At 36.9% G+C, this 17,729-nt stretch overlaps 1 protein-coding gene across 3 annotated transcripts in view; it reads right to left on the bottom strand.

Annotated features, from left to right (window-relative positions):
- ATF6 (activating transcription factor 6) overlaps positions 1-17,729 on the bottom strand; it is a 276,390-nt gene that overhangs the window by 70,755 nt on the left and 187,906 nt on the right. For all 3 annotated transcript variants that reach the window (XM_077156701.1, XM_077156699.1, XM_077156700.1), the window contains one exon: positions 11,456-11,540. In XM_077156701.1, the coding sequence (XP_077012816.1) occupies positions 11,456-11,540 (85 nt within the window). The remainder of the gene's footprint in view (positions 1-11,455; positions 11,541-17,729) is intronic.

Raw genomic sequence — 17,729 nt, 5'->3', positions numbered from 1 at the left:
TGAGCAGACTTGACTGCCTTATCAAAGATCAATTGTCCATAGATGAGAGGGTTTATATCTGAACACTCTATTCGATTCCATTGATCAGTATATCTATCTTTATGCCAGTGCCATGCTGTTTTGAACACTGCAGCTTTGTAATACTTCTTAAAGTCAGGTAGCGTGCGACTGTGACTTCATTTTTCTTTTCCAGGATACTTTTAGCTATTCAAGGCACTCTGTCCTTCCAGATAAATTTGGTTATTGGTTTTTGTATTTCTGAAAAGTAAGTTTTTGGGATTTTAATTGGTATTGCATTGTATGTGTAAATCAATTTAGGTAAAAGTGACATGTTAACTGTATTTAGTCTTCCAATCCATGAACACAGTATGCCCTTCCGTTTATTTAGGTCTTCTGTGATTTCTTTTAACAATTTCTTATAGGTTTCTCTGTATAAGTCTTTTGTCTCTTTAGTTAAATTTATTCCTAAGTATTTTATTCTTTTGGTTGTAATTGTAAATGGAATTTTTTTTCTTTATTTCCCCCTCAGATTGTTCATTACCAGTGTATAGAAACACTACAGATTTTTGAGCGTTGATCTGGTAACCTGCCACTTTGCTGTACTCATTTATTAGCTTTAGTAGTTTTGCCGTAGATTTTTTTGGGTTTTCAACATACAGTATCATATTATCTGCAAACAGTGAGAGTTTTACTTCTTCCTTTCCATTTTTGATGCCTTGTATTTCTTTCTCTTGTCTAAGTGCTCTGGATAGAACTTCCAACACAATGTTGAATAACAATGGTGAGAGTGGACATCCTTGTCTTCTTCCTGATCTTAGGGGGAAAGTTTTCAGTTTTTCCTCATTGAGGATGATATTAGCTGTGGGTTTTTCATATATATTCCCTTTATCATATTGAGGAAGTTCCCCTTCTATTCCTATCCTATGAAGTGTTTTCAACAGGAAAGGATGTTGAATTTTGTCAAATGTCTTTTCTGCATCAATCGAGATGATCATGTGGTTTTTCTGCTTTGATTTGTTGATATGGTTTATTACAGTAATTGATTTTCTTATGTTGAAACATCCTTGCATACCTGGGATGAATCCTACTTGGTCATCATGCATAATTCTTTTAATGTGTTGCTGGATTCGATTTACTAGAATTTTGTTGAGAATTTTTGCATCTATGTTCATTAGAGAGATTGGTCTGTAGTTTCCTTTTTTTGGTAATATCTTTGTCTGGTGTCGGTATGAGGGTGATGTTGGCTTCGTAGAATGAGATAGGTAGCTTTCCCTCCTCTTCAGTTTTTTTGAGGAGTTTGAGCAGGATTGGTACTAAGTCTTTTTTGAAAGTTTGGTGGAATTCACATGTTAAGCTATCTGGTCCTGGACTTTTCTTTTTGGGGAGTTTCTCAGTGACTGATTCAATTTCTTTATCTGTGATTGGTTTGTTGAGGTCATCTATTTCTTCTTGAGCTAATGTTGGTTGTTCATGTCTTTCTAGGAAGTTGTCCATTTCATCTACATTGTGAGTTTATTAGCATAAAGTTGTTCACAGTATCCTCTCATTACTTACTTTCTTTCTGTGGGGTCAGTGGCTATGTCTCCTCTTCCATTTCTGATTTTATTTATTTGCATCCTCTCTCTTCTTCTTTTTGTCAACCTTGTTAAGGGTCCATCAATCTTATTGATTTTCTCATAGAACCAACTTCTGGTTTTGTTGATTTTCTCAATTGTTTTCATGTACTGAAATTCATTTGTTTCTATTCTAATCTTCATTATTTCTTTCCTTTTGCTTGCTTTGGGGTTCTTTCTCTAGTTCTTCCAAGTGGACAGTTAATTCCTCGATTTTTGCCCTTTCTTCTTTTTTGATATAGGCATTTAGTGCAAAAAAATTTCCCTCTTAGCATTGCCTTTTGAAATGTTGTGTTTTCATTTTCATTTACCTCAAGATATTTACTGATTTCTCCTGTAATTTCTTCCTTGACCCACTGGTTGTTTAAGAGTATGTTGTTGAGCATCCATATATTTGTGAATTTTCTGGCACTCTGCCTATTATTGACTTTCAACTTCATTCCTTTATGATCTGAGAAAGTGTTTTGTATGATTTCAATCTTTTTAAATTTACTGACGCTCAGCATATAGTCTATCCTTGAGAACGATCTATGAGTACTTGAGAAAAAGGTATGTCCTGCTATTGTGGGGTATAATGTTCTATAAATGTCTGTTAAGTCTAGCTCATTTATTGCATTACTCATATTCTGTTTATTGATCCTCTGTCTAGATGTTCTGTCCATTGATGAGAGTGGGGAATTGAAGTCTCCAACTATTATGGTAGATGTGTCTATTTCTCTTTTCAGTGTTTTTAGTGTTTGCCTCATGTATTTTGGAGCATTCTGGTTCAATGTATAAATATTTATGACTGTTATGTCTTCTTGTTGAATTGTTCCTTTTATTAATACATAGTGTCCTTCTTTGTCCCTTTTAATTGTTCTACATTTGAAGCTTAATTTCTTGGGTATTAGTATAGCTACTCCTGCTCTTTTCTGATTGTTATTTGCATGAAATATCTTTTCCCAACTTTTCACTTTTAACCTATACTTACCCTTGGGTCTAAGATGCATTTCCTGTAGACAGCGTATACCAATGGGTCCTATTTTTAAATCTATTCTACCAGTCTATGTCTTTTGATTGGGGAGTTTAATCCATTAGTGTTTATTAGTGTTATTAGTGTACAGGCAGCACTTTCTTCTACCATTTTGCCTTTTGGATTTTATATGTCATATCTAATTTTTCTTCTTTTTACCTTTATCGATAGTCTTCATTTCTACACTCTTCTCCACAACTTTCTCTTCTGTCTTTTTGTATCTGTCTCTAGTGCTCCCTTTAGTATTTCTTGCAGAGCTGATCTCTTGGTCACAAATTCTCTGTGATTTTTTGCCTGGAAATGTTTTAATTTTCCCCTCATTTTTGAAGGACAGTTTTTCTGGACATAGAATTCTTGGTTGGCAGTTTTTCTCTTTTAGTAATTTAAATATATCATCCCAGCTTTTTCTCGCCTCCATGGTTTCTGCTGTGAAATCTATGCATAGTCTTATTGGACTTCCCTCCTATGTGATGGATTGCTTGTCTCTTGCTGCTTTCAAGATTCTCTCTTTTTCTTTGATCTCTGACATTCTAATTAGTAAGTGTCTTGGAGCAGGTCTATTTGGATCTATTCCGTTTGGGGTATGCTATACTTCTTGGATTTGTAATTTTAAGTCTTTCATAAGAGTTGGGAAATTTTCAGTGATAATTTCCTCCATTAGTTTTTCTCCTTTTCCCTTCTCTTCTCCTTCTGGACACACACAACACTTATATTCATGCGCTTTATGTTGTTATTCAATTCCCTGAGTCCCTGCTCATATTTTTCCATTCTTTTCCCTATATTTTCTTTTGCTTGTCAGATTTCTCATGTTTCATCCTCCAGTTCATTAATTCTATCTTCTGCCTCTTGAAATCTTACATTGTAGGTTTCCATTGTTTTCTTTCCATCTCTTCTACTGTGCTTTTCATTCTGATAAGTTCTGTGATTTGTTTTTTCAGACTTTTTGTTTCTTCTTTTTGTTCATTCCTTGCCCTCTTTATATCTTCCCTCAATTCATTGATTTGATTTTTGATGAGGTTTTCCATGTCTGTTCAAACATTTTGAATCAGTTGTTTCAACTCTTGTATCTCATTTGAATTGTTGGTTTGTTCCTTTGACAGGGCCATATCTTCAATTTTCCTAGTGTGATTCGTTATTTTTTGCTGGTGTCTAGGCATTTAATCACCTTAATTAGTTCATTCTGGAGACTGTTTTCACTTTTTTTTTTTACCTAGGATTTTCTTACTGGATGACTTTGTTGTCTATCTGTTCTTGGATATTCAGTTCAGCTTATTCTGGACCTCTAGCTTAGGTTTTGTTTAACAGATCAGAATTTTTCAGTTCTTATTTTCTTGTTTTTTGCCCTGCCTGTATGGTACCTTTTTCCCCCCTTAGGAGGGTCTACTTAGGTATTATAGACCCCAGCCAGATTTCCCCAGACCAAACTGGCCTATCAGGAAGAAAGAGTCACCTGCATCAGTTTTCCCTGAGGGTGAGACCCAGAAGATTGAAAGGCTTTCCTATGGAATTTCTGGGCTTCCCATTTTTCCTATCCTGCTCAGTATGTGGCGCTTGCCTGCCTATAGGTCCCACCAGCATAAGGTGATATGGTACCTTTAGCTTCAGCAGACTCTCCCTGCTGGGGGCGTGGTGGAGACAGAGAAGTTGTAGGCTAGTTTTCATCGCTTTACTTTTCCAGATCCTGGGATGTGAACTCCTTGAGGGAGGGATTTCACCTGAGCTGGGCCCCATCCCTCTCCTGGGGAATGCACAGGCTCCACACAAACAAACAAGCTTAATTCTGCCTATGCCTGGGGCAGTGGAGCCTGCGAAGCCCTGCAGCTGTATCCAAAGAGCAGTCAAGCCATAGAAACAGCCACCAAAATGAAAGAGAAAAATCCGTTTTAGAGCAGGACCCCTGTTCATCAGGTTTGCCAATCAAGACCTTAAGTTGGTACATTGCTCTGTATATCTCCAGGTCCTATCTGCCCCCTCCTTTCCTTTAGGCCCAGACCCTTACAAATAAAAAAAAAAAAAAAAAAAAAAAAACCCTCTGTTTTTTTGTTCTTTGTTTTTCTTTTTTTCCGTCAGCTTTGTCCCCTCTGCACTGGGACAAAAACCAGCAACCTCAGCTTTTACATGAGGTTCTGCTAAGCTGGGGGCCTATTTTTAGTAGTCAGAATTTGTAAATTAATTCCACAATTGGAGTTTGGTTGCGCTCAGCCCCTGCTGCTGGTTAACATTCTTTCCTTTCCCCTCTGGGAAGCAGCTTGTGGGGGAGGGGTGCCGGCCGCCATAGCTTGAGGGATTCACGGTTCTGGGTAGGCTTGCACCCAGTCTTGCTGGTCCAGACTGGGGTACACTGTGTGTCTGGTCACTGACGTAGCCACAGCAATTGTTCTGTACTCTTCCTGGCTATTTATGAGCTGCTCTGGAGGACAAACTAAATCCTACTCCTTACTAAGCCGCCATCTTGGCCCCCTCCTAAACTGCCATCTTTCAAGTTAGAGTTATGGATTCTTTGTGGAAGAAAAGGAAATGTCTTCATATAGATTATGGTGGCAAAGGCATGACTATACACTTAGGTTGGATGGTATGATGTGTGAATAAAGCTGTTTAAAAATGAACAGAGAAGGCAGGCCACAGTGGCTCACTGGCAGAATTCTCACCTGCCATGCTGGATACCCAGGTTCAATTCCTGATGCCTGTCTATGCCATAAAAAAAGAAAGGAAAAAAAAAAAGAACAGAGAGAAACAAGTGATAGAGAAAATTTGGAGAAAGAGATGTTACTATTCACTGTCCGAAAGAGATGTTACTATTCACTGTCCGCAGGAAAGCTGAGAGGTGCAGCCCCTTGGGAGGGCAGTGTGGTGGTTCCACAGGAAGCTAGGGATGAAGCTGCCATATGATCCTGAAACCCTGTGGGCTCAGTATATACCTGGAGGAACTGAGTGTGGGGATATGAATGGACATTTGCACACTGGTGTTTATGGCAGCACTGTTCTTGATTCACAATGGAAGGAGGTGGCCTAAGGGTACAACTGAGGAACGGAAAGAGAAACTACGGTGTATACATACAAATGGACTACTAAGTTGCCACAAGAAGGAATGAACTTGTGAGACATGCCATTAGGTGTAAAAACCTTAAAGACCATATGTTGAATGAAATGTCAGGAACAAAAAGACAAGTTTTATCATGTCTATAGCATATGGACTAACTATAATACAAAAACTCAGAGAACTGAAGCCAAAAACATGGGTTATCAGGTTGGGGCCTATTGTAAAGGGTCCTAGCAGTCACATATATTCAGGAATTGCACCTGTTACTTCTAAATTCTATTTCTAAAAAACAGAGCTATTAGTTTACAACCTTGTTATTCCCAGGAATCTTGGGTATTTATGTGACACCTGCGATTCAGCGTTAGAGCTCTGAAGCTATGAAAGTCAACACCACTGCATACAGGAACTGTTTAAAAAGTTGAAAAAGTGATAAACTTTAAGTAGCAATATGAATGAAGATGATCTGGATAGGACTAAGGTAAATCAGAATATAGGGTAAAGGGTAATATCGTTCATATTTTACAACTTCAACTTCTGTGTGAGGCCAAAGGGAGAGATGTTTATTTGGTGCAAAATTTATATTTTGGGTAGCGCATTTCCTAATTTAATTTGTATGGTCAGTTTAGTTGAACACCATAAGGACATGGAATCTTGAACATGGTGTGAGATTTTGTTGGCTTGCCCAGGTTAGTGTGATACTCCGATATATCCCAGAGTAATTTGGGCAGTGAATAAAGAAGTATTTCCAAGGTCCCCTTGGGGGGCTGGGTAAAAAGGAGGAAATGCTCAACTTTCCCACTTGGAGAATTTCTGATTGCAAGCAATGGGGACAACCAAATCAATAAGCCAAGTCCTTGATCTTGGTGTTCACCTCTATGAAACTTATTCCTACAAAGGATTGGCTAAGCTTATTTAAAATTAAGTCTAAGAGACACTCCCTTTTTTGTTGCTCACATATGGCCTCTTTCTCTAAGCCACCTCAGCAGGTGAACTCATTGCCTTCCCCACTACATGGGACATGACTCCCAGGGGTGTAAATCTCAATGTGGAACAGAAATCCTGAAATGAGACAGGACCCAGCACAATGGGATTGAGAAAGCCTTCTTGACTAAAAGGGAGATGACAGAAATGAGACAAAATGAAGTTTCAGCTGAGAAACTTCAAACAGAACCAAGAGGTTATCCTTATGCATTATATCGATATTCTTTTCTGGTTTATGGTGTATGGGAGTAACTGGAGGGAAGTACTTGAAACTGTTGAGCTGTGTTCCAGTAGCCTTGATTCTTGAAGACGATTGTATAAAGATCTAACTTTTACAATGAGACTGTGGGATTGTAAAAACCTTGTGTCATTGTTCCTTTCATCCAGGGTATGGACATAAGTAAAAAAAATATGGATAAAAAAAATAAATAAATAATAGGTGGTTAAGGGGTAAAATAAATTTGGTAGATAGAGAAACTAGTGGTCAATGAGGAGACTGACCTCCTCCCCATTTTCACTATTTCTTCAGCAAGTGAGCCTCTCCTGTGGAGTTCATCTAGACCCTTCATTGGAGTTGCCAGCCTTGCATTCCGTCCTACTGATTTTGGAGTCTTGCATCCCCACAGTTGCATGAGACAACACTTTAATAAATCTCATATTCACAGAAATCTTCTTTGGTTCTGTTTCTCTAGAGGACCCAGACTAAAATAGTGACCTCGCTGCAAAAGCATTTACGTACCATGAAAGAGACAAAAGCTTGGTAAAAGTGGACAGAAGAGAAAATGGGAGATAAGGACATAGATGCAATAAGTACAGGTTAACTCTTTTGAGAGTTTTGCTATAAAGGGAAGCAGACAAATAAGATGCAGAGTCAAGGGAATCTCCCACACTAAAAGTGATATTAAGGCATGCAGGAGAGAAAGGGTAAAAGCCCTTGAACATGTGAGAGGGGCTGGAATCCAAAGTCTAAGGAGGACTGACCTTAGATGATGAAAATGACAACTATAACAAGGGCAATGATGACATTTCAGCAGCTAACCAGAAAATAGGCAGGCTCTATTCAAAGCATTTTTACTCATTTAATTTTCATACCAAATCTAAGAGGAAGGTACTATTAACATCTTTTACAGACAAGGAAGCTGAGGCACAGTAAAGTTAATTAACTTGTCCAACTACACATATCTCTAGTAGGTAACAAAGCTGGGATCAGAACCCAATGGAGAGACTTTTCTTCCAATGCAACAAGAGGGAAGGCAGAGTTTGTGGGTGTAGATGCAGCTGGGCTGGTGAAATTGGAAGCAGAAACATGTGGTAGCTCTTGCAAGATTACATCTATTTTCTCAATGTAACATTTGGTGAGTTCATCAGCTGAAGGGGTGGGAAGAAGGACTGTTGTAGATTTGAGAAGAGAAGGTGAGAAATTCTCATTTAGAGCAAAAGGAAAGTGAATTTATTAGCAATGACTAGCAGTGTTGAATGCCCCTTTGAAACTTATGGTCATAAATATGAAGTGAATGCAGTTATCCCATGACTGGATGATGTTTTCTAGCAATTTTTAGCTGTCTGAGAGTAGATTTAAAGTTAAAAGATAGCTGGGTTTAACTAAGATGGGAATTTTGCCAGGTATGCTGGTTTGAAAGGATGTATGTCCCCTAGAAAAGCCACGTTTTAATCTAAATCCCATTTCATAAAGGCAGAATAATTCCTATTCAATACTGTATGTTTGAAACTGTAATCAGATCATTGCCCTGGAGATATGATTTAATCAAGAGTGGTTGTTAAGATGGATTAGGTGACGACATGTCTCCACCCATTCGGGTGGGTCTTGATTAGTTTCTGAAGTCCTATAAAAGAGGAAACATTTTTGAGAATGGGAGATTCAGAGACAGCGGAGAATGCTGCAGCATCATGAAGTAGAGAGTCCACCAGCCAGTGATGTTTGGAGATGAAGAAGGAAAACACCTCCCAGGGAGCTTCATGAAACCAGAAGCCAGGAGAGAAAGCTAGCAGATGATGCTGTGTTCACCATGTGCCCTTCCAGATGAGAGAGGAACCCTGACTGTGTTCACCATGTGCCTTTCCAGATGAGAGAGAAACTCTGTGTTTTCCATGTGCCCTTCCACTTGAGAAAGAAACCCTGAACTTTGTTGGCCTTCTTGAACCAAGGTATCTTTCCCTGGATGCCTTAGATTGGACATTTCTATAGACTTGTTTTAATTGGGATATTTTCTCAGCCTTAGAACTGTAAACTAGCAACTTACTAAATTCCCCTTTTTAAAAGCCATTCTGTTTCTGGTATATTACATTCCGGCAGCCAGCAAACTAGAACACCAGATAAGTTGGACTTAAGAAGAAAGGAACTAGGGAATAAATGGAGTTTGAGAAAGAGTGGTGATAGTATAGGTACAAAGACTCAAGGCTAGTTAAGGAAGAATATGTGTTCATTAAGGATGTAGTGGATACTGAAAAAGAGGCAGAGGCAAAGGATTGGAGATTTGTGAGGTTGGAGTTTAGATATTAGAGTAAGAGAGTTGGAAGGATAAGAAGTACCAGTCAGAGAATGAAATGTTTGAAAAAGAGATTTTAAAAGGAGTGCCATTAGATCATAAGGTCTAGAGTATGACTATGTGAATGGGAAGCTGAGCTGGTGCAGAATAAAAGATGACAAGATCAAAAGAGGCCAAAGTACAGGATGAATTGGCTTTGTGGGTTTGAAGTTATTCCAAGAGGGGACAAAAGCAGTAGTGGAGATTCATTGCTGAATACAGGGTGGTTGACAGCCATAAAGAATAACAGGAGGTGTAAAGTCTGATGATTTACACTAAAAAAAGATGTTGTAGGATTGAAGAAGGAAGGAGAGATAATTTGGAAGTTGTGGTGGTAAGTGAGGATGCTGCACAACCCACCTCCAGGTTCTAAGGTACAGGCAGTGTGGAAGAAAAATTAGGCTCTAATTTGTGAAGTATCCTCAGAGCAAGACGATGAAGTAATGTTCAAAGAAGAGGCTGAGCACAGTACCTGTACATGGTATAATCTCAGTAATTTTTTCTGAATTTGAATTTTGAAATTTCTCGTAGAAATTTACCCTATTTGAAAAAGGAGACATTTTTTAAAACTTACAAAGAATTCTGAAAGAAATAAAAAGGAAATGATCCTCTACTGATTGTATTTTCCAAAGCTATGAAAGGAGTAAAATATTAGTCTCCTGGCCAAGACAAAAAGAGTTAAAAGGCACCATATTATTTTTGGATTAATATAAATGGTTGGCTCAGTATTATAAAATAAAACCAGCAATCTCTTGCATAAGAACTCAGTATCAGAAGAACAAAATAGAAGAATCCAATATCAATGAATTCTGCCTTGATGAAACAGAAAAGGGTCTTTCTGAGTATGAGCTGACCAGAAATTAAATGCATTCCAGCTTAAGCAGGGGAACCTAGGAACCTATAAAAGGAGAATAAATGAGGTTTCCTGAACATTTCTTTGGAGTATAATATATGTGCTTCTTGAAGTTGTAATGTGATTGACTTCAGAGTTATACTTTTACTGAAGGTAGAAGTGTTTTTCATGTCAACATAGTTTTGTTTTTCCTTAAATGTGTTCTGTACATCTTTGTGAGACTAACGGAATGTCACAATTCTTTTAGGTTTTAACAAAACATTATATTTTATTTTATGTCTATGAAGTTGCCTCCTAAGCATTCCTAATAGTTATCTATATAGTTCATGAAATTCTATAGTCCTCTATGGTCTCAAAATGTACAACAAGCTATCTAATTTTGTTCCCTAAGACTACGTTTTATTGAAATTTATCCTGGATCTCAGTATTTTGTTTTGTTTTGAAATTGTATTTGGTGGTTTAATCATAATTATCAGAATATGTACTGATTCAACTTTGGGATTAGTTCAAAAAGCTTTTCTTTTCATATATGCCATCAGGTTCTTACCATTAGACAGAAATTTTACTGGTTGTTCTATTATGCCACATAAATGGACATCAGAAGAATGGCCAACTCCCCTGTTTTCAACACAGCCCAAAATAATATCAGAGAAAGCAACCAGTCTATAACATACACTGAGTTCACTGAAAACACAGTTGGTACTGGCAGTGAGAAATTTCTGAAGAACCCAGATGAAGGTAATCTCACCTTCCCAAAATTTCCTTAGCACTTTGTATATTCTTTATGGGATCTTCTCTTTGAAGTACAGTGATTTACACGTCTTATATATACATCTTATTTTCTCTACTAGACTATTAACAGGTACTATACCTTAAGATCTTTGGATATTCTCAAAGTACTTATATATTTATATTGTGCTTCAATAGCCAGTACTAGTAGAAGAAAATGCAATAGCAATACTATCAATATCAAATGTGTAGGTATTATGGATTAAATATAAATAGGCTTTTATGGCTTGGTCTGGGGTCATATTATCACTTAGGTAAAACAGGAAATGGCTTTGAATTCCAAAAATCTAACTTACAAATGCACTGTCATAACACAGCAAGGACTTCTGATACTGCACGTCTGACCAGAAAGGCCAAAAATAGCGAAGTCTGTAGAGCAGCCAGAATGCTAGCATTTCACATAAACAAAAGAGAACCACTTTATTCTTTAAATATATAGCAATTTAAAAAGTGATGGAATTTTAAAATAATATCTTTGTGAAAACAGTGGGAAAATGTTTAAAAAATAATGCATGGATGTATGTCTGCCCAAATGAACACTTTAAGCATTTTAGCTAATCTGGAGAATTTTGGTTAAACAAAAGAATCTCATGACCTTCATAAACTAATATTTCAACTTACCATTTATGTTTATTGCTGGCAATACTATTGACATCTTTGGTCTTGTTGTCTTGTTATGGGTGGTAGCTGGTAACAGCAAGTGATCCTAAAATTAACAAAGGACGATCTGTCATATACAACAATAGCTTAGTTCTAAGAACAGACCAAATTTGGGGTTTCTAAGAAGCCAACATTTCACTGAGATCATGAAAAATGACAGTTTTTATGTGAACTTGGTTTAGGGATAATTAACTATAAATCATATTAGAATCATTCATTCATTAACATAATAGACATTTCATAACTACCTGCCATTACCAAATACTATGTAGTTTGCTTGGAACAGTCCTAGGTTCTGCCAACATATATGCTATGGTATAATATAAAGAATGCTGGTCAGGCTATTAGGACAGAGGGGTTTTAACTCTAGTTCTGCCACTGAACAGCTGCATAATCTGGGCTCAGCTTATAGTCCTGCAAAATGATGGGGGTTAAACTAGATGATGACACAAGATACCAAAGTCTTTATCCATTAAATAGACATTTTTCCCCAACAAAAAATTTTATTCCTAATTATTGACATACAAAAGAGAGATTCTGATTTAATTAGGGTTAGGACCTGGAGCTTTGCCTGCTTGGACTCCTTTTATCCCACTATAAAGCGGCCTCTATACATCAAAGCAATAAAATATGAGACATTCATTTTTGGCAACAAGCATACACTAAAGAAGATGCACCATTTTTGCCTTTAAAAAGCTTACCATTTATGGAAGAGTTTAAAAATTTATAAATCCATATCTAGCACAATTATATAGTTTTCAATGTAATATTGCCAACATCTGAGGATCCATAAGTGACCATAGGCACTTGAGATTTCTGGTTTCCAACCAGACAAATACTAAAAGTAAGTATGAGCCAAGCTTCAGAAAACAGGGAGTGTGAATGTTTGGAAAATGTATATGTATTTGTAGACATTTCAAAGATAAATATAAGTGACTTATCACTTTAATATTAATCACTGTTTTTAATAATACCCCTTCTTCCTAGCAAAAACACAGAAATTGTCATGCAAATAAATAAATAAGAAACTAAACACATTAGTATTTCAATTTAAGGGAAAAATCATTAAACTGAGATAAAGCTGAACCTGAGTTTAAACTGCTTTACCTTCTTTTTTTGTTCCTTTGTTCATTTACTTAATCATTCATTCAACAAACCTATATGGTAGGACTTGTCAAAAAGTAGGACTTGACAGAGTAACAAAAATTCAATGCAACAGTTCAAAATCAACATGAATACAGAAAGCAATTATTAGCAAAGCTAAGAAAAGAATCTAGAATGTGAAAAACAAATTGAAACTGGTGTACAAGAACAGAATTGTGTAGGAAATATTTCCAGTAACTGCTCAAGCTTTGTGTAATTCAAGACAATTATTTCTGTGAGAACATGTTGTTTTGCTTGTTTGTTTTTAAATGGAGGTGGGGAGGAAGATGAATGGAGCTGCCCTGTTGGAATTCCAGCATCGCAGTGCGGGAGTTTCTTCAAAAAAAAGTGTGTGGTTAGACACAAAGCTCACACATTTCTGAGATAACTTCATGAGATACCACATTACAATCAAGAAAATACACAATTTGCTTCTTCATGCCATAAAAATCATAAAAGTCTCTAAAATTGAATGAGAAAACAAACCAGCATATCTTGCAAGACCCAAATTAAAGCTACTGTAAAAATAAACATGCTTAAATTCCATTGGTCATGGGTTAAGATCAGGTTTAGACTTAATTCTGAGTTTCCTGCTGAGGTCTAGATGCCATATTAAACATTGTTTTAAAGCATGATTTTTCTTAACATAATGTCTCCTACTCTGTCTCTTCATGAATTTCAAACAAAACCGTTACTTTTGTAGCAGGAAGCCAAAAATCATGCTATTTATGAAAAAGAAGAATCAGATCTTAAAGGTATACAAATTACTGCAGTTACCCTGTCTTACCTCTAATTAAGGAATACAAACTGGGTAGAAAGCCTATAATTTCAAGCATTTATCAAAAGGTCCCAAGATCAGAAATGTAGGGAACCAAAGATGGCATACTATAGCCTCCAAAAGCACTTACCGTACATTAAAAAATAACTACCTGTCTTACCTTTAATTAAGGAATACAAACTGGGTAGAAAGCCTATAATTTCAAGCATTTATCAAGAGGCACCAAGAGAAAAAATGCAGGGAACCAAGGATGGTATACTATAGCCTCCAAAAGTACTTACCATACATTGAAAAATAACTATTTGGGAGACAATTAGTTGCTTCATTTAACATTTACCTTTATTTCTTCAAATCACATGTCACAACAATGAATCTTAAATCAGTTTTCCTCTCCAAATGTTCACCTCACTCTTTTTTTTGAATATATCATCAGTCCCATTAGTGACATTTTAGAAAGAAAGGAGCTTTAATCAATTAACACATATTTACTGATTTCTTACTATACATTAAAAAAACATTTCCTGAACACAATGTCCTGCCATGAATTTGGAACTGGCCTACAGGGCATATTTCATTCATTCATTCATTCATTCATTCTTAAATACAACATACAAACACAAACATTCTTACCATATGATCATTCCATTCTTGATATATAATCAATAACTCACAATATCATCACATAGTTGTATATTCATCATCACGATTATTTCTTAGAACATTACATTAATTCAGAAAAAGAAATAAAAAAAAGAAAAAATTCATAAATACCATACCCTTTTCCTCTTCCTTTCATTGATCACTAGCATTTCAATTTACTACATTTATTTTAACATTTGTCCCCTTATTATTTATTTATTTTTAATCCATATGTTTTACTTATTTGTCCATAAGGAAGATAAAAGGAGCATCAGATGCAAGATTTTCACAATCACATAGTCACATTGCGAAAGTTATATCATTATACAATCATCTTTGAGAAACATGGCTACTGGAACACAGCTCTAAATTTTCAGGCACTTTCCTTCAGCCTCTCCATTATACCTTAACTAAAAAGGTGATATCTATTTAATGCATAAGAAAAACCTTCAGGATAACCTCTCGACTCTGTCAGAAATCTCTCAGCCACTGACATTTCATTTTATCTCATTTCTCTCTTTTCCCTTTTGGCCAAGAAGGTTTTCTCAATCTCTTGATACTGAGTCCCAGGTCATTCTAGGATTTCTGCCCCATGCTGCCAGGAACATTTACACCCCTGGGAGTCATGTCCCATGGAGAGAGGCGAGAGCAGTGAGTTTGCTTGCTGTGTTGGCTGAGAGAGAGAGAGAGGTCACATCTGAGTAACAAAAGATGTTCTCTAGGGGTGACTCTTAGACCTAATTTTAAGTAGGCTTAGCCTATCCTTTACAGGGATAAGTTTCATATAAACAAACCCCAAGACTGAGGGCTTGGCCTATCGCTTTGATTGTCTCCACTGCTTGCGAGAATACCAGGAATTCTTCATATGGGGAAGTTGAATTTTCTCCCTTTCTTGCCATTCCCCCAAGGGGACTTTGTAAACATGTTTTTAGTCACTGTTCAAATCATTCTGGGATTTACTGAGGCATCACTCTGGACAAACCTACAAAATCTGATGCCCTACTCAAGGTTCCCTATACTTATGGTATTCAATTAAACTGTCCACATAAGTTATATTAGGAAATGCACTAGTCAAAATATAAATTTTGTATCAAATAAACATTTTTTGCTTTAGCCTCACATGTAAGTTGAAGTTTTAAAATATGAATTACCATCTATTTTCAACACTCTGCAGTATTGACATTCCTTTGTTCTTCCTCATGCAAAAACATTTTTACATTTGTACATTTAGTCACTATCATTGTACACTCTAGGCATTCCTAGATTATACCATCGCAGTCTTTCTTGTCTTTTTCCTTCAATTTCATTTTGTGCCCCCAATCCTCTTTCCTCTATCATTCTCACATTCAACTTCACTCAGTGTACTAACATTATTGTATTACAGTTAAGTAGTATTATGCAATCCATTTTTGAATGTTTACAATCAGTCCTGTTGTACAATCTGTATCCTTTTAGCTCTAATTACCCAGTATCTACCCTATTTCTATCTCCTGATGGTCTCTGTTCTTAACTGAAATTTTCCAAGTTCATTCACTAATGTTAGTTCATATCAGTGAGGCTATACAGTATTTGTCCTTTTGTTTCTGGCTATTCTCACTCAGCATAATGTCCTTAAGGTCCATCTATGTTGTTACATACTTCATAACTTTATTCTGTCTTACAGCTGCATAATATTCCATTACGTGTATATATATATATACCACAGCTTGTTTAGCCACTCATCTGGTGATGGACATTTGGGCTGTTTCCATCTCTTGGCAATTGTAAATAATGCTGCTGTTAACATTGGTGTGCAAATGTCCGTTTGTGTCCTTGCCCTCATGTCCTCTGAGTAGATACCTAGCAATAGTATTGCCGGGTCATATGGCAATTCTATACTTAGCTTCCTGAGGAACCGCCAAACTGCCTTCCACAGCAATTTGACCATTTGACATTCCCACCAATAGTGGATAAGTGTGCCTCTTTCTCCACATGCTCTCCAGCACTTGCCTTCTGTTTTATTGATAATGGCCATTCTGGTGGGTGTGAGAGGACAGCTCATTGTGGTTTTGATTTGAGTCACCTGTGTCAGTTTTCCCTTACGGTGAGACCCAGAAGGTTGAAAAACTTTCCTATGAAGCCTCTCAGAGCCTGGGGTCTGAATTCCCAGAGGGATTCCACCTTAACTGGGCCCCACCCCTCTCCTGGGGAAGGCACAAAGTCCAGATAAACTCTTTTTTTTTTTTTTTTTTTACAAACCATACCCCTTACCCCTCCCTTTCATTGATCACTAGCATTTCGAACTAAATTTGTTTTAACATTTGTTCCCCCTATTATTTATTTTTATTCCATATGTTCTACTCATCTGTTGACAAGGTACATAAAAGGAGCATCAGACACAAGGTTTTCATAATCACACAGTCACATTGTGAAAGCTATATCATTATACAATCATCATCAAGAGCTAGTTCTTTTCCTAAATCGATGCAAATGTACTAAGAAATGATGATCATGCATCTATGTGATGATGTTAAGAATTACTGATTGCATATGTAGAATGGAATGATTTCTAAATGTTGTGTTAATTTCTTTTTTTCCTTTAATTAATAAAAAAAAAAAAGAAACATGGCTACTGGAATACAACTCTACATTTTCAGGCAATTCCCTCCAGCCTCTCCATTACATCTTGGTTAACAAGATGATATCTACTTAATGTGTAAGAATAACCTCCAGGATAACCTCTCAACTCTGTTTGGAATCTCTCAGTCATTGACACTTTGTCTCATTTCACTCTTTCCCCTTTTGGTGGAGAGGGTTTTCTCAATCCCTTGATGCTGGGTCTCAGCTCATTCTAGAGTTTTTCTCAATCCCTTGATGCTGAATCTCAGCTCACTCTGGGATTTCTGTCCCATGTTGCCAGGAAGATCCACACCCCTGGGAGTCATGGCCCACGTAGACAGGGGGAGGGTGGTGAGTTTGCTTGCTGTGTTGGCTGGAGAGAGAGGCCACATCTGAGCAACAAAAGAGGTTCTCTTGGGGGTGACCCTTAGGCCTAATTTTAAATAGGCTTGACCTATCCCCTGTGGGGTTAAGTTTCATGTGAACAAACCCCAAGACTGGGGGCTCAGCCTATAGCTTTGGTTGCCCACACTGCTTGTGAGAATATCAAGAATTCAACTTGGGGAAGTTGAGTTTTCCCTCATTCTCACCATTCCCCAAAGGGGACTTTGCATATACTTTTTTGCTCACTGATCAAATCACTCTGGGATTCATTGGGGCATCTAGCTGGACAAACCAACAAAATCTCATGTCTTATCCAAGGTTCCATGTACTTATGTTATTCAACCAAGCTATCCACATAAGTTATATTAGGAAATGCACTAGTCAAAATATAAATCTTATACCAAATAAACATTTTTTGCTTTAGTCTCACACATAAGTTGAAATTTTAAAATATTAATTACTATCTATTTTCAGCACCCTGCAGTAATGACATTCCTTTGTTCTTTCTCATGCAAAAACATTTTAAAAATTTGTACATTTAGTCACTGTCATTATACACTCTAGACAATCCTAGATTATACCATTTCAATCTTTGTTGTCTTATCTTTCTTTCTGATTTCATTTGTGCCCCCAGCCCTTCTCCCTATATCATTCTCACGTTCAACTTCATTCAGTGTTTTAACATAATTGCAT

This window comes from Tamandua tetradactyla, chromosome 4, assembly GCF_023851605.1.
Source record: "Tamandua tetradactyla isolate mTamTet1 chromosome 4, mTamTet1.pri, whole genome shotgun sequence".
Taxonomy (NCBI): domain Eukaryota; kingdom Metazoa; phylum Chordata; class Mammalia; order Pilosa; family Myrmecophagidae; genus Tamandua; species Tamandua tetradactyla.
This window is presented reverse-complemented; position numbering and strand designations above follow the sequence as displayed.